Below are 21,729 nucleotides of genomic sequence, written 5' to 3'. Positions count from 1 at the left end.
AACACTGATAATTTTAGAGGTTTCTAATGTTATGTCGTAAATAAATTCATTTTTTTGCGTTTATATTGCAAACGCTGGCTAAACCCTACGAGATAGATCAAAATAATGTACTACAGTATTGTACATCTTAATAAGGTAAACAAAAAAGTCCGCGATGGTATATGTCTATTTCTTAGGGATAACTCACAATAGCCATTTTTGTTCTTTACTTTTTACGAAAAATAATGGCTTATTTACGAAGCGATTTTAACAAATTACAACATTAACCCTTATCCAAATAAACATGTTTGGAAGCTAAGACATTAAATGTAGATTATAATTGTCTTTTACACTATACAATTTCGATCAATACTTTAGAAGTTTTCAAACGTATAAACTTACGCGGAATCAAAAAATATGTCGCGCGGCGGCGGCCGAGGGACATAGCGGTTACGGCGGAACCGGCCGGGGGCTCTCATATGCTTCGGGCTTATGTTACTGTAGTAGATAGTGTATTTCGTCATTGTGTGGTTGTGCAGACGGTAACGCAGAGGAGCAACCACAGCGCTTTCTTTCAGATATTCATTGTTTCTGGTTCTTTGGTTTCTGAATTGTCGATAAAAATATATTTGACTTGGTTAGAAAAACGGACTTTTGTTTTTGCTTTGCGATTGGGTTATTTGTTGCTTTGTGGGTATTACTATACGATCATGTCTGGAAGACGTCGTCGTTCGAACATAGGTCGTAGTACAGTGAATGCCAAAAGATCACGTTCAGCAAGAGATGAAGAATCGTCAACGGAGCGTGAGACTCGCCTCAGCCAGAATAGTGATAGAAATCGGATACAGAGAGAAAGAGAATCGTCTGTAGAGCGTGAGGCTCGCCTCAGTCGGAAAAATGATAGAATTCGGATACAGAGAGAAAGAGAATCGTCTGTAGAGCATGAGGCTCGCCTCAGTCGGAAAAATGATAGAATTCGGATACAGAGAGAAAGAGAATCGTCTGTAGAGCGTGAGACTCGCCTCAGCCAGAATAGTGATAGAAATCGAATACAGAGAGAAAGAGAATCGTCTGTAGAGCGTGAGGCTCACCTCAGCCAGAATAGTGATAGAAATCGAATACAGAGAGAAAGAGAATCATCTGTAGAGCGTGAGGCTCGCCTCAGCCAGGATAGGGATAAGCATCGAATACAGAGAGCAAGAAAATCATCCGCACAGACACATAGCAACACCGAACAAAACGAACAACCAAACAGCCCCGAGAGAGTAACTAATTCATGGGTAAATAAAGAAAATTCTGCCATTTTATGCGAAACTTTTATCGTTTACGCAGCACAATAGGAAAAATCACCCGATTTTGAAACATTCTTCATTGGTGCTCCGCTTCTATTGGTCTTAGCGTGATAATATATTATAGGCTACATCCTACTAATATTATAAAGGCGAAAGTTTGTTTGGATGTATGGATGTGTGGATGTATGGATGTTTGTTACTCTTTCACGCAAAAACAACTGAACGGATTTTAATGAAACTTTACAATAATATAGCTTATACATCAGAATAACACATAGGCTACAATTTTAACCGACTTTCAAAATGGGGGAGGTGTTATGTTCGTTTTCTTATATTCAACGATTACTCCGCCGTATGTTACCCGATTTTTATATTCACAAAAGTGGTGATCTGATGAAGGATCCATAAGTAATCGAGGGAACTCCTCAAAACTTATAGGGAAACGTGTGGTGACTTCGGTTTCGTGAGAAGTATTCTAAGCATATGCTACCAACAAGTAAGATTTTGCACCGAGATATACCTGGTATACCGTGGTTCGGAAGGTGCTGAGAGAACTCCTGATTCTTTATAGATACAAGTTTGGGAGTTTCGGCGTTGTTTTAAGAACAGGAACCATATGCTACTATGCAAATTACATTCATCATCATCATCATCACTACCATATTATACCATTTCATAGTCTTTTAGATCGAGACTCGAGTTTGTCAAGCGATAATTAAAAAAAATCTTTATTTTATTTCTAAAAATGGTTTGACGACCTCTGTGGCTCAGTGGTGAGCGCGTTGGTAGCTCAAGCCGGAGGTTGCGGGTTCAAATCCCGCCGACGGAACAAAAAGTTTTCAAAGTTCCTGGGTCATGGATGTGTATTAAATATGTGTATCATATAATAAAAATCTTAAATATATGTATAGTATAAAAGTATTAAATATATTTCCGTTGTCTGATACCTGTAACACAAGTCCATCAGGTACTTACCACGGGGCCAGACTGACGTGGTGTGAAGCGTCCATAGATAAAAAAAATCTATACCTACCTAATATAATAACATTGAAGAGTATGTTTGCTTGAACGCGTCAATCTCAGGAACTACAGGTCCGATTTAAAAACTTATCTCAGTGTTAGATTGATCATTTATCGAGTAATATTATATAATATATTATCACGCTAAGACTAATACGACCGAAGAAACTCAGGAAAATGCGGGAAAAACGGGGAAAATATTTTTTATGGGAAAATGTACGGTTTCTGTAAAATTCCTAATTTACGCGGGCGAAGCCGCGCGGGACATCTAGTAGAGAATAAAGGTAATTTTCATTGCGAAAAGATAATAATTTAAGGTTTTATTTCCTGCTAAGGAATTGCGGGTAATCTTGTGTAATATGAAAGAAACGAACCCATAAAATCCATATCCATACTAATATTATAAATACGAAAGTGTGTCTGTCGGTCTGTCTGTCACTTTACGCCCAAACCACTGAACCGATTTTGCTAGGTTTGGAGTCACGGAAAAGGCTATAGGATATTTTTTATCATGGAAAAAGGTATGGTTCCCACGCGATAACCTAATTTCTATGCAACAGAGCTGCTGACATCAGTGAGCTATAGAACCTTAAAATTAATCAATTTGCTTGCTATAGTAACCTCTACAGTCATTGTTAATGGCGGTATTGTTGTTTCTGTTGCTTTATAAGGCCGATAACGTACCGAACTGAAGCGATTTACAAAAGCCGATTGGAATCAATGAGGTATGCTTAATCTTCAACGATTGGTTGCTGTACCGTACATACGTGTGTTATATTAGTGGTAAAATAATAGTAAACATGTTGCCTGCTTCTCCGTGCTGTTGCCTGCGTATCCGCTTTTCCGCGATTAAAACTATCATCCTTTTCCGGAATTCAAAGTACCTCCATATGATTTTTCAACAAAACCGCTTATCGTTTAAGGCGCTCCCCCTAAGGAGATGCCGTAATTTACCGTTTTTAGAGTTTTATTAACTCATATTTTGAAAGCTACAAAATTATAATAAAAATACAGCAATAATCTCCAGCATATGAACATTCCTTTCTCTGTTATTAGTTTCGTATTTTTGTTTATTATACTCATAATATCAGCTTCCAAAGTAATACCAATTTATTTATATTCAAGCATACATTCGGCATCTTCCTATATACACGCCAATAGATCGACAATTTCATTAACTACATATTTGCCGTAAAGATAAGGAAAAAAAATAGGATTTTGGTGCGATCTTGGCAACGCGGCAAATGTATGGTCAAGGTCGTTTGCTCAGGGAGTGGCGTTAAGCGTGAAGAGTAGACAAACACTCTTATGAAAAAACTTTAATTTAAACTAATTTGCTTTAGGCTTATATTATCCATAGAAAAGATAAGGCTAATGCCTGTTTTCACCAACCGCCTCCTAACGCTAAGTGGTCCCCTGGCGGCCATAAAGGGTACATATCCTTCAAGATTTCACGAATTTTTGTGTCACGTTCGTCCTTAGGGCATAAGAACTTTTGCAAAACATTACTTTTTTTTAATTTGTTTGTTTTAAGAGATATTTGACCCGCAAAGATCGCTAGGGAACACTTAGCGTTAGGAGACCGTTGGTGAAAACAGGCATTAGTGTTAAATCACATTAACATTTTCGACTAGGTATTGCGTGTGCGCATAATTTGTAACAGTTGAAACAGGAAGCCACACTAATACAAATGTAGCTATGGACGTCTGCACAATGGGAAGCGCTTTTGTATGTTTTAATAACATCTAATCGTACTGGCAACTCTTTTCATAATGTAATAATAGATAGTCCTATCGACGATGAATTCAGAATTCAGAACCTAATTATTTTTGCTCGTAAGTATTAATCATCTGCCCTATGAATACAGAATGAATACAGATTTTTGCAAGTATTATCTTCTTTATAATTGTACCTACCCAAACCTTGTAAGTACATAATTTAGTTCATTTTAGGTTATTGCTTTTTTTTTTTGGGTTTTAAGTTGTGCTTTTTTATTACTGAAATAACCGATAGGGTAATAAATAAATTAGAGCTATCCACAGGAGCTATCAGTCCACAGGTATAATAGTGTGCTTGGTCAAGTCGACTTGCATTCGATAATTTTGATCGTAAACTTAGAATGGTACATTAAATTCCATACATTTTAGAGCGCTTACAGACGAACGGCACGTGTCAGCGGCACGCGTCGGCGGCAATCGACGGCAGATGACGGCATGTGTCGGCGGCAGTCGACGGCAGTCGGCGGCACATGTCGGCGGCAGTCGATAAACTCCTGTCAAAAAATCTCAAGATACCGGAAATCATTCATTCAGATCTATATTTGAGTCAGTATCTAGACCAGCGGTTCCCAAAATTATTTTGTCTACCACCCATTTTGAGAAAAACATTTTTGGCGCCCCCTTTGTTTCACCTCCTTTTAAATTGAAGCCTCTACACAACGCCCCCATTTTTTTCTGGGTCCCACGCCGCCTCCCTTTAGGCCTTCAGCGCCCACGAGGGGGTGTTATCGCCCACTCTGGGAAAGGCTGATCTAGACAGACAGGGTATTTACATCATTGTAATTATCATTATTGTTTCAGTTACTCCTAGCACTATCTTCAGCGCTGGGCGGCGCGTCAGCTCTCCTGCTGCTAGCAGTTCCTGTTGGTCGGATCACATTGACGTTCCCATCAGAGGTAGACCTGCTGGTATCCTGTGACGCATCAGCATTAAGATTGGAACACGTCAGGGAATATCCGTGCGTGCCGAAACATCCGTATGCGTATGATATCAATCTTACGTGAGTATTCTCTATTTGGTTTGTCTACTCTACATGTTCATTGTCACCATCAGCCTACCACCGTCTACTCCTTTCCTACTTCTCCCCCAATGAGAGCTAATCGCTCTCAGTTCTCACTAGTCTGTTCCGTCTCTTTATTTACTCTATGTGCTTGTGGTTGGTATTTAGAAGTTATCATTCTAAACATGGTCTCCTAAATTTGTTCTAAATCAGCTCTATTCTGGGGTTTCCTACGCTTCTCGTCTTTAAGTCTTTATCAGAATTTTCATTTTTAGTATCAAAATAAACTTGATAAATGGATCAAGAACGTTAACGCGTATCTACCTAATTTACGTAAAATAAATGGAATCCAATTACTCTTGTAACTAGCAACAAAGAGTTTAAAAAACACATGTTCATTGTTGTATTGAATGTCACTTGTATTATTACACTTTTTCAACCGTTTGCTAGAATCATAATAATATAATTATGGTAGGTAATAATACTGTAGGCATCATAGGAAGCCAAGCATAACTTCACGGGTATAAGATTTCTGTATTGCATAAACCTGCCTGGATTTTATATCTACAAGTAATCAAATTGTTGTAATAATAATATTTTGTATTACCAATCTATAAGTTACTATTAATCTTATTATTGTAGGTAAGTACTAGAATTAATGGTAAGCGAGTAACAGGTAAAATATAGATTTACATCTATATTATGAGTGTCAAATATATATTTCCGAAAATATGATGCCATAGGCCATATAATAGCAGTACTTCTTTAATCTTTATGTATTTCCAAAGCGTAAGTTGTCCATTTAATATTATGTTAATTGTTAGTTCACGCTGTAACATTTTATACGTACCTATTCAAAAGAATATAAATTTCCGCGTCGATAAGGCAAGTATTTGAGGCCGCATCTTTACTAACACTTCTTTATTTTCCCAGCGTGTTATCATGCGGTTTTGTTTGCGATCTACCACTCGGGCTGTCGCAAGAGGACACGGTACACAAGAACTCGTACGACGTCCACCTCGAGTCGCTCAACAGCCAGCGAATCGTCTTTCGCAACACCGTCTCAGCACCATTGACTCTGAAAGAGAAACCCCTGAAGGAGCACAGCAAATCTGAAGTTATAGAAAGCGACCCCTTCTTCAACTCGACTGCTTCTAGGGTGTCGGACGGCCAAGTTTTCTTCCCCACTCCCCACTTGTTCGACATCTTTTGCACCCACGATGACAACAACGCGACGTGCACTTTCGGCAAAGTTCTCAACGATTTTGGTGAGAACGCCAAACAGATGCAGTACAAGGTCCGAGTGTCCCACGATGCTCAGAAGGACAACGATGTCCGAAGTTATTGGGTTAATGCAGTTTCCTTCGGCAACTATTCTGAACATCATCAGGACTTTGATGGAATAGATAATACTGTTTGCTACGATAGCTTTCCCCAGGTAAATATCACGTGTCGCTTAATATGTCAACATGTTCACAATAACTTAGATTTTAGATTTTTATCAGTTTGCTCCATTCTTAAGTGTATTGTAATGAGGTACTTAATATTTACACGTATTATTGTCCTAGCGGAAAAGTTCATCTAACCTTCTTCTGACCGCAACATCTAACCTCGTATTATAAATTAACCTTATGCGGGCAACTTCTTTGCCAATAATCTTATACTGAACTCTCTCATTACTTAGTTTATTGGAGCTCATCCAAAAGTTAACGTCATGCTTACTGATATTACGAATGCGAAGGTGTATCGGTCTGTCTGTTAACTCTTTACGCTTAAACTGATGAACTGATTCAGACATACTTGGTATAAATATACTTTGCGCAAAAGTGTACTTTTCCCGTGCGATAAACGAACTCCGGTGCAACGGAGTTACTGGAGCTATCTAGTTATATCTACTTTATATTACGTGCTCTGCTTCTCATCATTAGAATTATTAAAATGTATATAACATTGCAGGATAATGAAAGTGAGAAAGTGTGGGTGCGAGTTGGTCCCAGACGTCTGACAGAGTGTACGGCGGCGTGCGCTGCGGTCGTCCCAAGAAAAGCTCTCTGTGACAACCAGCAGCAGAGGATTGAAATAGACCCAGTGTTCACGTTTTGGACTTACTTAGCTGTGAGTATCGCTTTACCCACTTACATGTCGTCTTTCGGACTTGCTTAGCCGTCAGTAACAGATGAAATGGAATTTGTATTGACGAGTACTACTTTTCCATTCCAATTCCATTACTTAAAAATGTTGATTTCTTCATTTACGGTCGCGTTCGGTAAGTTTAGGGATGCATGCGGTGCGGGTACTCAAAAATATCTGCCAGTTGCCAAGCGCGTTCTAAGTAAAGCCTTAAATATTGTTTAATTTTTTCGTCGAACATCCGTTACAAAAGGTTAAATCCATGAATATAGTTCATGGTTTTAGGTAATAGATGGAAGAATAATGCATTCATGTAAGTGTAATTAAAACTTGGCATTGACCCAAAAGAGATTTTGTAGTGTGCTGTGTAGGTGTAGTTCGGTTATGCAAAACAATGATTTGTGTGCACATTTGTTTTTATCTTAAAGGACAGCCGCAGGAAACATTTAAATGTTAAGGTTTTAAGACGTGACTCAAGTCTGTACTTAGTAATGTACTTTAATTACTAACTGCCTGAAAATCTTTTTAAAAATGTTCACAAGAACTGTCTCTACAGAGCAGTTCCCTAGCAGATACATCAGTTTTGACTCCACCTCAATTTTCACATGATCCTTACGTAGGAAATAATTACGAAAAATACGCGGCTGAAGTACTTTTAACCCAGCCAGGCTGCTATGGCTAATTAATATTATGTTTATCTTCAGGCCGCTTCTTTATAGAATCGCCTATCAAAATGTATGGAATTGACATAAGCGTTCGATGTAAATAAAGTCGACATTCGACTCATGTTATGTCAATTCTGTGTTCAATAGGCCCGATTACATGAGGACTATAATATTATAAACATGATCGTGAAAAAAATGGAGGTGAAATCACTTAGATTCATTATATGCGCCTTAAGCTATTTGCCTTATTAAGATCCTGACATCAAATACAATGATTTAAATGTAATTTGCATTGTAACTTGGTTAACGAACCAGTCATGAAACTAAAGAGGCCACTTCAAAGCAAAGTTCGCAAAACAATAGAGTATTCCTTTCAACGTCGCAGTGTTATAAGATCAAACTTTATACCTTCTCAGATATTACATAAGTCATAAGTGAATGAACCATTGACTTTCACTTTTAAAGCCATCTCAGAGCCTTTTACGGGTAAACAAATCTTGAGTTGCATTAGGCGTTTGCACACAATTTAGGTGTCTATGTAACAGTGTCAACTGATATTACAAAAGAGACATTAAATAATACTTACGAGGCTCGTGAATTATTATGAAAAAAAATATTCTATATCCATAGACCATGTCCCATGTACCTAACCGAAAAAATGAAGGTGTGACCGTCAAACGTTCGCAGAGTCGAGCATTCATAAAGTTAAAGCTAATTTTTTAGCAAATAATAATAAAAATATACAAGGTGTAACACAACTAAGTGAGAGTACTTTAGGGTGTGTATAGTCTATAATGTAAAAGTAGCAGCGCTGAAAAGGCCAATTTTTTATTATTTATATGGGCAAGCGCATATAAATAATAAAAAAGCGTTATGAATTTTTCCATCCAAAGATGAAAAAATGTTTTGTTACACCCGTATAATACATATAGTGTAATGTATTGCAGAGCTTCAAAATATTATATTTTTCACTTGTATGATTGCTATGGCAGTGGTTTATTCCGCAAACTTTTCGTACGATGTTAAAAATAATTCAAATTATTAGACATCCATCTTGATTTGAAAACACAACATTTCTTCAGAAGATACTTAAATACCGTAATTAATGTTGTCACCAACATAAATGACGTCACTACTTCTTTTCTATATGGCATCGACGCACTATAAGGGTAGGGATAATAACGTGATTCATTATGTGCCGAATTTGGCAGAGGCCATGGTGCCAAACAATGGTAATGACTGTGAAGCGGATCCTCTGATAGAATGATTGTCGCTTAATGGTCAGTAACTAGGAAGTGACGAACTTGATAATCTGCATTGTGCGGCCCAATGACGTTTCGTACGAGTTACGACGCGTGCGAGTGCCCTTAGGGTCTGTGGCCACTGTCGCGGTTGTGTATTCCGCGTATCCCGTGGCTCTGCCTTAAGCGGAAGAGTAGGAACACCGTTGGGGTTTTAGTGGGTATCCCCGGGCGCGGCCCTTCGCCCCCAGGGAGTCCCACATACCCCGGTAGCCCTCTCCAGACTGCCGGGGATGCGTAAACGCATTTCCCCACCGAAAAAAAAAAAAAAAAGAAAAAAAAAAAAGGTCTGTGGCCACTGTCCAATAAGGGCAGGTTTATGGTGCCAACTTAATCGTGTACAAGGTGTATCAGAACTAAGTGTGAATACTTTAGGGTGTGTAACTGTGTATGCAGGTGTTCGCTGTGAAAGTAGCAGCATTGAAAAAGTGACTTTTTCACCTTAGTATGGAAAAATTAATGTCGCTTGCTCATACAAATCACAAAAAAATTGCTCTTTCAGCGCTGCTACCTTCAAATTGGACTCTAGCATGATATTATAACCCGCTGCGCTGTGCACATTGGGCCAATGCATTGAGCCAGCGCAACCTACTGGGAACGAGAGCTACTGGGGAAGTTGGGAGCGACATTCCGAACTCTACATGTTGGCCCAATGCGCTGGGTCATTGTGTTGGCCCAATGTGCACAGCGCAGCGGGTTATAATATCATGCTAGAGTCCAATTTGAAGGTAGCAGCGCTGAAAGAGCCCGTTGTGGGCTTGAGAGTTCTACAAACTTTGATATGGTTGATACTCTGCGTGGTATACAGAGCCACATTAATATTGTAATACTGTGAGTTGTGACGAAGCAGAGTATTGACCAAAATATAAAGTTAGGCTATAGCATAAAGACGCTTTAAGAGCTCACCTGACTCTAAAAATCAAACATCGTCCTTCTCTCTTCACACTGACGCCCGTCTTTCATATGCCAGGTGAAAAAGGACGGCGCGAAATCATCGCCGAGTTAGTTTTACTTGAATAAAAAACGAACTATAATGATTATGAAAAAAGTGTTTTGAGCAAATTTAGGTTTTATCAATACCTTTTTAGATATTAAAAAATATTAAAGAAAAGACCGCAAACTTCGAAGATCCAAGCAAAAATGTGTCTAAAACAAGGTTTTTTGTAAAAAAGAAACTATCGAGCATTTTTTGAGTAATCGTGTTTTCGTCTTGAGCATTTAATCTTTATGAACTGAAGTTACTTGTGTCAAAAAATCAGTTTTCTAGACCTTACAGATTTTGAGATCTAGGTTAAAGTATGTAGTCAAGTTAGGGTCATATGGGCTCTTAATACATACGTCTGTCTGGTCGCTTAGGGCAGGGGTCACCAATTAGTTTCGTTCGGGGTCCATTTTAGGACCTTCGCGGTCCACACATTTTATATAAAAAAAATCATTAAACAAGGGTAATTACGGAAATTATAAAGGTATTTTTTAGATATAATTGAAAAACGTAATCATTTTTTGGAGCTAATTATCTCTCTGAAGTTTGGAGTGAAATATTGGTGCAAGCTATAGATATTGACATTAAATCCTGGAGATGTTGAAGTCCTAAGATGAACGAAGATCATCTTCGAACATCCTTGGTCCGCACACAATGGGTCGGCGCGGCGCGACCGCGGTCCGCCATTTGGTGTCCCCTGGCTTAGGGTCTATGTAAATATTATGCACACTGCATAATTATGCTCACGGTGCTACAATCGCCATTGGTCTGAAAACTTTGTTATGACGTATTTACTTTTGCTTATGGTATAAATCGATAATATATAATTATTATGAAGATGTTATTATTATTGTTTTGATTAAGAAACCGGTAGAACGCCTTGTTACGAGTCAATTGAGTTTTATAATAATTGTCATAAAATTCATTACCGATCTATTAAATGGTTGGTGCTAGTTAGAGCAATAATTCTAAAAATATAAAATTGCATTCAATCAGCTTCCAAGGCAGGATTTTTCGAAATTGCGAGTTTTTGGCAGTACTTTAAAGAGTGGTAAATGTCTAAAGTTTCAACTAAGCTTTGTTCAAAATTACCATAACATAATAAATCCAAGGTTTCATGACAGTTGTATTGAAGTTGTGTTAAAGAGCTAATCGCAGCATCAGAGTCGTGTGCACGGTCTAGCCTTGCCCCCGATGGCGGGCGGTACCTTGAGGATGTGTGCTCGGTCTCTTAAAGGGGTGACAGACGTACGAACTTAAAGTACGCGGGTTTTGGGTTCGCGAACTTACTCGGCTCGCGTCGTCGGTGATACACGAGAATCGCTTTCACTGGATTACCATGCCCCTAGGCTCGCGGCTTGCGGCGCGCGGATCACGGCTCTTTGCTGACACACAGGCGATTAAGATCGTCATTCGTCGAGCCATAAGTCGGCGTACTTACTCGCGTGTCTGTCACCCCCTTTACGTGGTCCTGACTGATGTTATGATCATTTACCTAGAAAGTCTTTGACGAACATCATAAATTATGATGGTCGCCAAAGACTGGTATGTAGCTAATTTGAATAATTATGGCTATTTTGATAAAAGTTTCTTGTGGTCGGTGATAACTCCCATGCTAAAGCTGTACTCCCATCATAAAAAAGGGATATGATAAATGATTTAAAATTTTTGGTTTGAATTAATAATTAGTACTAATTATAGTAGTAGTGATAAGCTACTGTCAGTGAACAAATACCTCAACAATTTCGGCTTCGATAACTTTCGGATATCGCTTATACTTAGGAATTTACCTACAGTAAACAGAATAATTATGCGATTATCCAATTATTGTAAATTAAGCTTGTTAATCTCCTTTACATCTTGATCTATCCTATTCAATATTCATGCCTGAATTATCATCATCTAAATTGGCGTGGTAAGCGTATTTCATTTAGTCATGTACATAAAGTGATCTTTGAATCGACAACATACCGACCTTTAGAATTCGACTGCTCCTAGGTATACTATCGTAAGCCACAAAATGGCGAATTTCGTTTTATTGCGGAAATGCATAAAGTAATGTTAGATCTTTTAGGATCTTCAAGAAAAAATATAAAATTCGAACTACAACTGCCTTTTTCGAAACGTAAACTGTAGTATGTTTCAAACGCCTCCGACGTTGTTTATCATAAGTCCCTTAGCGATAGTCTAATCGGAGTAACACGGGAGCTGATGCCCAAATCTACACATCGCATGTATCAGTTGCGATTGTCTACGCCGGGTAAAGACTAATGTAAGCTATAGTTTGTACAACTAACAATAGTTTACATTGGAACTTCCTTTGAAAAATATATTGCAAGTGTAACTTACGATTTTATTCGTTGGAATTTTAGTTATGATAAATATTGTATGATAGTTATACAATATTCTACTACGGAAATTATTATTTTTTATTTATTGTATCTATATCTTACTACGTTCTACGTCGTATTATTCATTGACATACGATACTTTACCGATCTTTTTCTTTTATTGCAACTATTATATATGAAATTAGGGGGCTAACGAGCAAACGGGTAACCTGATAGGAAGCAACTGGACAGCCCATGGACACTCGCAACATCAGAAAAGTTGCAAATACGTTGCCAGCCTTTTAAGAAGGTAGCTCTCTTCTTCAGGTTTTCAGTTCCGGAATTACTGCTGGCGGCAGTTTAGTTCAGATTCACTGTGAAAACTTGGTGATGGGGATGGTATATATTTTTCCCGTGGATCGATGGCGAAATGTTGATTTCCAGAACAATTCCTCAGAGCACCTCTCCTTGATACAACAGATAAAAGATGTAGAGCGAAGCCACATCTGAGCGTAATTTTGAGGGGTCTAGCTTTTTTGGAAAACTATGACTAGCTACAATCTAACCAATCCCTTGTTGATTGTTTTCCAGAGGGAATTGTTGGTATTTTGTCGCCCCTGCAGAGATGAGAACAGTATTCCACGTGAGGCTGAATCTTCGCCTTGTAGAGTTAAAATGGAACATTTTTCCAGCAAAAGACATAGGATGAAAAGTATCCCATAACCTTTCGTTTAGTGATTTAAGCGTGAGAAAGCAACACGCCCATATTATACAGATAAACAACTAAATATATGAATATAGATTGTACTTAGTTTATATTTCAGGATCTTTTTTTTTTGTCCTGAAAGTTTTTCAAGACTTTAGGAAAAGGATCACTTTGAATACTAGTACTAGACTAGTATTCAAAGTGATCCTTTTCCTAAAGTCGTATTCCTCTTGTCAGAGGGTCGTGACCTTTCCTTTATATTCTTTATAATGATGTTACGCCAGCTTTTCCTGTCTTCAGCCACTCGAAGAGCGTAGACAATGGACTCAATAATTATTGAGATGCATATTTGATCGGACTAACACAATATGGGACTACGGCCCCGCGGCCTTTCTCCCTTAGTCTTGCCAATGACTATTTTAATATTGTCTCCTTTTTTCCTGGATATGCGTCCATAGTATTCTAAAATACATTTGAGGAATGTGGTAAAGATTTTCATTTTAATTTTTAGTTTAGCCAGGATAGAGAAGGAGGACGGGTTGGTTCTGAAAGCATATCTATGAAATTTGGAGCATTTTCCTCCATTATTTCATCTCGAAGGCGTCGATATGTCTTCGGTCTATAGATTTTAGAGTCCATATTTTGGATCCGTAAAGGAAAAGTGTAAAGTGTGGACAAATTTCGTCTTACTTTTTGAAGAAAACTTTTTGTCACGCAATGTTTAAGGCATTTGAGACATAGCACTCTTAGCCATCCCGACTCTTCAACGTGTATTTGGTTCACAGGAGCCATTGTTTGTAATAGTGGACCCAAGTGATAGCGATAAAGAAATAATTGATAACAGATCTTCACAAAAATTAGCAACATGAAATAATATACCTAGCTGCTAGGTATATTAGTTCAAGATTTTCTAGATGATGCCCGCAACTCCGTAGAGCCAAAAAATCGTTTGTCTCGCTGCGACCGTATAGTTAAGGACATAGGATACGTCCTATCCCGGGATAAACGTGTCTTTTCCCAGGACTCCCAGTATCTTCATACCAAATGTCAGGAAAATCAAAATCAAAAGATTTTCCTTGTTTGGGAGTGAAGAGTTAACGGACAGAGACACATTTTCGCATTTATTATATTGGTATTAAAGTTTGGATTGTGATAAATACTCTAACTTTTACAGTTTATTATAATACTAGATGTCCCGCGCGGCTTCGCCCGCGTAAATTAGGAATTTTACAGAAACCGTACATTTTCCCATAAAAAATATTTTCCCCGTTTTTCCCGCATTTTCCTGAGTTTCTTTGGTCGTATTAGTCTTAGCGTGATAATATATTATATAATATAGCCTATAGTCAAACTATTTTTAGAAATAAAATAAAGATTTTTTTTTAATTATCACTTGACAAACTCGAGTCTCGATCTAAAAGACTATGAAATGGTATAATATGGTAGTGATGATGATGATGATGATGATGAATGTAATTTGCATAGTAGCATATGGTTCCTGTTCTTAAAACAACGCCGAAACTCCCAAACTTGTATCTATAAAGAATCAGGAGTTCTCTCAGCACCTTCCGAACCACGGTATACCAGGTATATCTCGGTGCAAACTTTTACTTGTTGGTAGCATATGCTTAGAATACTTCTCACGAAACCGAAGTCACCACTCGTTTCCCTATAAGTTTTGAGGAGTTCCCTCGATCCTTCATCAGATCACCACTTTTGTGGATATAAAAATCGGGTAACATACGGCGGAGTAATCGTTGAATATAAGAAAACGAACATAACACCTCCCCCATTTTGAAAGTCGGTTAAAATTGTAGCCTATGTGTTATTCATCAGAATAATATACATACATCAGTATAAGCTATATTATTGTAAAGTTTAGAATAGAATAGAATATACTTTATTGCGTTCAAGATATTGTACAAACATAAAATACATTCATCAAAGATACAAGAACGCAAAGGCGGCTTTATTGCTATTGAGCAATTTCTTCCAAGCGACCTTTGGTATCTATAGGAGTACAATAACAATTAACTTAGGGTATACTGTGCTCTAATAAAAACTATAAGCATTGAAACTTAACAACTAACTTAAATTCTAATAATATTATATAATACATATATGCCTAATAATTACATAAACATTTACATTCTAATACACAAATAATAAGTATATTATAAACTAATAAATACTCTATAATAATCAAATATAAATATACTAAAAGTAATTATTTTAATCCTCTAAACATGCCTACATGTGAGTAAAAATAAAAATAAAAAGAAGGAGAAGGATAAGTAATTTGCGATGGCTGAATTACCATTACATTCAAATAACATTACTTACGGTACATATTATTATTGTTAGGAAGTGACTCTAAATAATGTTTTTTAATTAACGATTTAAAGTTAGAAATGCTCTTAGCTTCCCTTATATTAGTTGGTAAAGAGTTCCATAAAAGTTTCATTAAAATCCGTTCAGTAGTTTTTGCGTGAAAGAGTAACAAACATCCATACATCCACACATCCATACATCCAAACAAACTTTCGCCTTTATAATATTAGTAGGATGTAGCCTATAATATATTATCACGCTAAGACCAATAGAAGCGGAGCACCAATGAAGAATGTTTCAAAATCGGGTGATTTTTCCTATTGTGCTGCGTAAACGATAAAAGTTTCGCAAAAATTGGCAGAATTTTCTTTATTTACCCATGAATTAGTTACTCTCTCGGGTCTGTGGCTGTTTGGTTGTTCGTTTTGTTCGGTGTTGCTATGTGTCTGTGCGGATGATTTTCTTGCTCTCTGTATTCGATACCTATCCCTATCCTGGCTGAGGCGAGCCTCATGCTCTACAGATGATTCTCTTTCTCTCTGTATTCGATTTCTATCACTATTCTGGCTGAGGCGAGCCTCACGCTCAACAGACGATTCTCTTTCTCTCTGTATTCGATTTCTATCACTATTCTGGCTGAGGCGAGCCTCACGCTCTACAGACGATTCTCTTTCTCTCTGTATCCGAATTCTATCATTTTTCCGACTGAGGCGAGCCTCACGCTCTACAGACGATTCTCTTTCTCTCTGTATCCGAATTCTATCATTTTTCCGACTGAGGCGAGCCTCACGCTCTACAGACGATTCTCTTTCTCTCTGTATCCGATTTCTATCACTATTCTGGCTGAGGCGAGTCTCACGTTCCGTTGACGATTCTTCATCTCTTGCTGAACGTGCTCTTTTGGCATTCACTGTACTACGACCTATGTTCGAACGACGACGTCTTCCAGGCATGATCGTATAGTAATACCCACAAAGCAACAAATAACCCAATCGCAAAGCAAAAACAAAAGTCCGTTTTTCTAACCAAGTCAAATATATTTTTATCGACAATTCAGAAACCAAAGAACCAGAAACAATAAATATCTGAAAGAAAGCGCTGTGGTTGCTCCTCTGCGTTACCGTCTGCACAACCACACAATGACGAAATACACTATCTACTACAATAACATAAGCCCGAAGCTTATGAGAGCCCCCGGCCGGTTCCGCCGTAACCGCTATGTCCCTCGGCCGCCGCCGCGCGACATATTTTTTGATTCCGCGTAAGTTTATACGTTTGAAAACTTCTAAAGTATTGATCGAAATTGTATAGTGTAAAAGACAATTATAATCTACATTTAATGTCTTAGCTTCCAAACATGTTTATTTGGATAAGGGTTAATGTTGTAAATTGTTAAAATCGCTTCGTAAATAAGCCATTATTTTTCGTAAAAAGTAAAGAACAAAAATGGCTATTGTGAGTTATCCCTAAGAAATAGACATATACCATCGCGGACTTTTTTGTTTACCTTATTAAGGTGTACAATACTGTAGTACATTATTTTGATCTATCTCGTAGGGTTTAGCCAGCGTTTGCAATATAAACGCAAAAAAATGAATTTATTTACGACATAACATTAGAAACCTCTAAAATTATCAGTGTTTCTCTACCATATTATGCATATGTTATACATATAAACCTTCCTATTGAAACACTCAATCTATTAAAAAAAACTGCATCAAAATCCGTTGAGTAGTTTTAAAGATCTAAGCATACATACACACATACATACAGACAGCGGAAAGCGACTTTGTTTTATACTATTTAGAGATGATTCTTTATGAATGTTACAAAATACTATTTAATATAATTGTTGGCCTTGATGCTTTGCAAGGCAATTTAGTCGATTACTTGCTATATTTTAGCACTTTTTTACATATTAACAATATAAATCGTGTCAACAACCTACTTGTAAAATTTATAACACTTTTTATAAAAGTATTTCAGACTTTTTTCAGAAACGATACTTTATATTATTTATTTTCTTAAACATACTATAAATTCGAATTTGGCAATTCCCCTGTAAATTATGTTAAGTCTTACATACCATAAAAAAAGTTGAAAAAGTCCCTCGTATAGTGCGGTAAGGAAACGTTACGATATTTTACTAAGGATTAATTTCAACGTAAACTGTGGTTAGTGTTAGTTGCAATAATTTTCGGTATAGATTTTCCAAAGAATAATATCGCAACAACAATTGTAGCGAAACCAAGCATATAATGAAGTATTTTATTGCATTAGTTAATACCTAACACTATTGTTGTTGCTCATGCCAAATTTTAGAACAATTGGTTAAAAAATGAAGTCATGGTTCAAATTTGCAACTTCAAACGCTCCTCCTGTAAAGTTGTCTTTTTGATGTTACGATAGTCTACCTAGGAGCAGTCGAGATAGTGAATGTGTGAGGAACGTGAGATTGCACGGTTTATCCAATACACGACCTATGTTTAACAACTGAAAAATAAACAATTTTACCGTATCTTTGTTTAACAAATCAAACTTAAACAATTGCCCGTCTGCAAACGACTTGTGCGAACGTAAACAATGCATTGCAATTAACAAAGTTTATGATAAACTAGTTATTACCTGCCTAAACCTAAACCTATAATATTTTAAATATTTTTAGTTATTTTTTATGGTAATACAAGAGACTGCTTCCAGCAGTAAGGCCGCCAATTCAAACTATTTCTGTTTCTGTAACTTGTGTAAATTGTTTTGTTTTGTTTGTTTGAATAAAGAGTATTTTATTTATTTATACGTAACATTACGCAGGTTCATACATTTGTCATAATAAAAACTATAAGTATTATTATTCTCGGGAGTCAAACAAACACAAAAAATTACAATTGCATGTAATTTTTTGTGTTTGAGCGGAACGCCTACAAACTGCTTGTTCAGTTTGGCGTATTAATGTATACTGTAAAACAATTGTAATAAAGTGAATAAAGTATTTAAAAAAAAAAAAAAAAAAAGATTTCCTTTTTTCTCCTCGATTTTTCATCTGAATCGGTTCAACGATTTAAGCATGAAGAGAACAAACAGACACATGCCATGGATTATACATAGAGTAAGTTAATTTTAAATGCACATTTGAAATTATAATGTAATGCTAATCTCGTGCGTAACATTGTCAATAGGCAAATGCGTCTCATCAACTGCAAGTAGTTAGTGACCCTAACCTTGGCGCATCTCGTACCTAAGTTGGCCTTTTACATCTACACTGGAGTGCAAAAAGTCAGTTCTAACTTCTATCTGACGAGTAGGAAACATCCAGGGTCATTGTAATAAATTGCCCTCTTATAATCTGGATGACACTTGCGGCGCATTTGAAAATAAATTATCGATGAAAACGATTGTATAACTTTAGCTAATGCCTCAGACCATATGAATTGGTATCTTAAGGTATATCTAAAGGTTATGGGGAATAGCTAAGGTTGGGTTGCCCCAGAGGCGTGGTTAGAGTTAAAGTTATTTTTATAGTTAAATATGGCGTCCCTTAGCTTTAACTTTAACCGCAGAAATTCACGTATGAGCGGAGGTAAGGACGCCATATTTAACTTTAACCAAAGATTTGACATTTTGCACTGTAGTTATAGTTAAAGTTAAAGTTACAGTTATAGTTAAAGTTAGTTCGTGCAATCTAGTCTTAGTAGAGTTTGCAAAACGAACGTAGAGTTGTTGTCTTATATCTTATATATAAAAATGGATTTTCAAATGTGTTAGTCGCGCTAAAACTCGAAAACGGCTGAACGGATTGGGCTGATTTTAGTCTTAAAATATTCGTAGAAGTCCAGGGAAGGTTTTAAAGTGACACGAAGTTCACCGGGACAGCTAGTCTTATATATAAAAATGGATTTTCAAATGTGTTAGTCCCGCTAAAACTGGAAAACGGCTGAACGGATTGGGCTGATTTTAGTCTTAAAGTATTCGTAGAAGTCCAGGGAAGGTTTTAAAGTGACACGAAGTTCACCGGGACAGCTAGTATTTAATAACTGTTAGTAATTTTTTTTTTAATCTGGAAAAGAAAGAAATTTATCGTAGAATGATAATGCCGTCCATGTTAGTGAGTTGTAAGAATTAAATTCTCTTGGCAGACTTTATCTGAGTAGATATGGCAAAATCATTCCAAACCATCAAAATGTTTCTGGCGATGTTTATTCTGAAATAACCGGCGCGACATTCATGTCAAAGGATTCGTAACAATGACTGGGACCTGGGGCAATGACAGCTAGCTTATAACTTTCTGACTATCTCCTAGACTGGCTCCACGGTGCATTCTCCGCCTCACCCCCTTACCAAACGTCTACTGTTTTCATTTGTATTCTTTGCTTTACTCTAAACTTTTTTCCACTCCAGGTTCGCGTCTTCATCGGCATCATCAGCGGCACCTCGTTCGCCATGTTCGAGGGCGCCGTGATAGCCATCGTCCGCGACCAGCGCGCTGACTACGGCCTGCAGCGGCTGTACGGCAGCATGGGCGGCATGATCTCATCCCCGCTCTCCGGTCTGATGATAGACTATGCCAGCAGGGGGAAGGGGTATACGGACTTCAGGTATTGTATAACATTTTCTTATGATTAATTTCGTTGCGGGTCCCAAGACAGCTTTAGCATGTCCCTCGGGCTCCCTGAGATCACATCAAAGGGTTTTCGTGGTTGGATACCGCTGTTGATCCTGCCGACACAGGAAATATAGTAGTGTGGTGGGCCAAAGCTCGTAAAAAAATACTGACGCAGCTTGACAAAGAACACAATATGGGACTTAATGTCCACTTAATTAGATAGATATGTCATTCCAGTCACAAGTATATTCGGTGTTCCATATCCTCTCCATATCCGAAGGATCAAAAGGGAGCTTGTTACCTAAGGCTTTTCTGTCAGTCTGTCAAATCGACTATCACAGCCATTTAGCCAAAACTTTTTCGTTTTCGCTTCGTTATAGAATCGCCGATCAAAATGTATGGAATTGACATAAGACGAGTCGGACGTCAACGTCATATTAACGAACGCTTATGTCAATTCCATACATTTTCATCGGCGATTCTATAACGAAGCGAAAACGAAAAGATTTTGGCTCACGTTTTGTCGGACGGAGCTTGGTCCCGATTTTCATACCTCGAGTGTTGCTTCGATCTCAGACTTATTCATTAACATTTGTGTCAGCAATCACAACGACATTCAAGGTAGAGAATGGACCCCAAGAACGCTCTCAAGGAATCGTGATTAGGATGATCGCTAGTACTTAGAATACACGTGACTTCTCTTTTTAGTTTCGTACTTTTTGCGAAGTGCCGGATACATTGAAGCACATAAGCACTTTATTAGTTCACTTGTTGTGATGACATAACTTGTGGTCGAGTGTTTGTGGTTTACAAAGAATAAATACGTCTGTTTTATAAAAACTTTTCAATTGTATTATCAAATACTGTTACCTAATAGGTCATGTTTTTATCACAGCGTAAAATCCTACTTTGTCCGGGCTGAATTCTTGCTAACTACATGTGATAAGAAGGCCTTTTATTGCATATACATATTAAGTACTGTATACTTATTCAAAATTAACTACCTGACAAGTCTGCATATTATTTTACCTCATTCAGAATTGTATAAGTACAGAATACAGATTCTACGAATAAGGAAATAAAGTATTATTTCAAATTGTTTTATTTCCAAATAAATGTCCGAGGGATCCCGAGGAAGATTCCACGGAACTTTACTTAGACAATTCCTAGAAAAGGCAGGATATTTAAAATGATAAATAATATGCTACTTTTTGTCGTGGTCAATTTTTCTACTTAAATTTCAGGCCGGCCTTTTACCTGTATGCAGTACTGAAGGTGCTCTCTGGCGTGTTGATGTTGAGCATCGACCTGGAGTTCAAGCAGCCGGCTCAGAACCTGCTGACTGATGTCCTACACGTGTTCAAGAATGTCGAGCTGGTTGCGCTGTTCACTGCGTGCTTTGTTATGGGTACGTTTGCGATGTGGCGCTTAAAACAGCAATTAATGGTCCTTAAAATTTTTACCTATGAAAATAGCAAATAGGTGCCTACTGCTTCAGTTCACTTCTTAATTATTGCGACGTATATTTATATTATTATAATAAACAGTCGCTCATTAACATGTAGCAATGTTGGTTTTACAACTGTGCCCTAAGTGCATATTGATTATGATTAT

General features: G+C 37.5%; 1 protein-coding gene across 2 annotated transcripts in view; it reads left to right on the top strand.

The window, feature by feature from the left end:
* Positions 1-21,729, top strand: part of LOC121730128 — a 41,175-nt gene that overhangs the window by 15,322 nt on the left and 4,124 nt on the right. For both annotated transcript variants that reach the window (XM_042119004.1, XM_042119005.1), the window contains exons 4-8: positions 4,871-5,070; positions 6,004-6,508; positions 7,027-7,185; positions 19,911-20,107; positions 21,360-21,523. In XM_042119004.1, coding sequence (XP_041974938.1) covers positions 4,871-5,070; positions 6,004-6,508; positions 7,027-7,185; positions 19,911-20,107; positions 21,360-21,523 — 1,225 coding nt within the window. The remainder of the gene's footprint in view (positions 1-4,870; positions 5,071-6,003; positions 6,509-7,026; positions 7,186-19,910; positions 20,108-21,359; positions 21,524-21,729) is intronic.

Source organism: Aricia agestis, chromosome 9 (genome assembly GCF_905147365.1).
Source record: "Aricia agestis chromosome 9, ilAriAges1.1, whole genome shotgun sequence".
Classification (NCBI taxonomy): Eukaryota; Metazoa; Arthropoda; class Insecta; order Lepidoptera; family Lycaenidae; genus Aricia; species Aricia agestis.
Note: the sequence above shows the minus strand (reverse complement) of the source record. Positions and strands in the feature narration are given on the sequence as shown.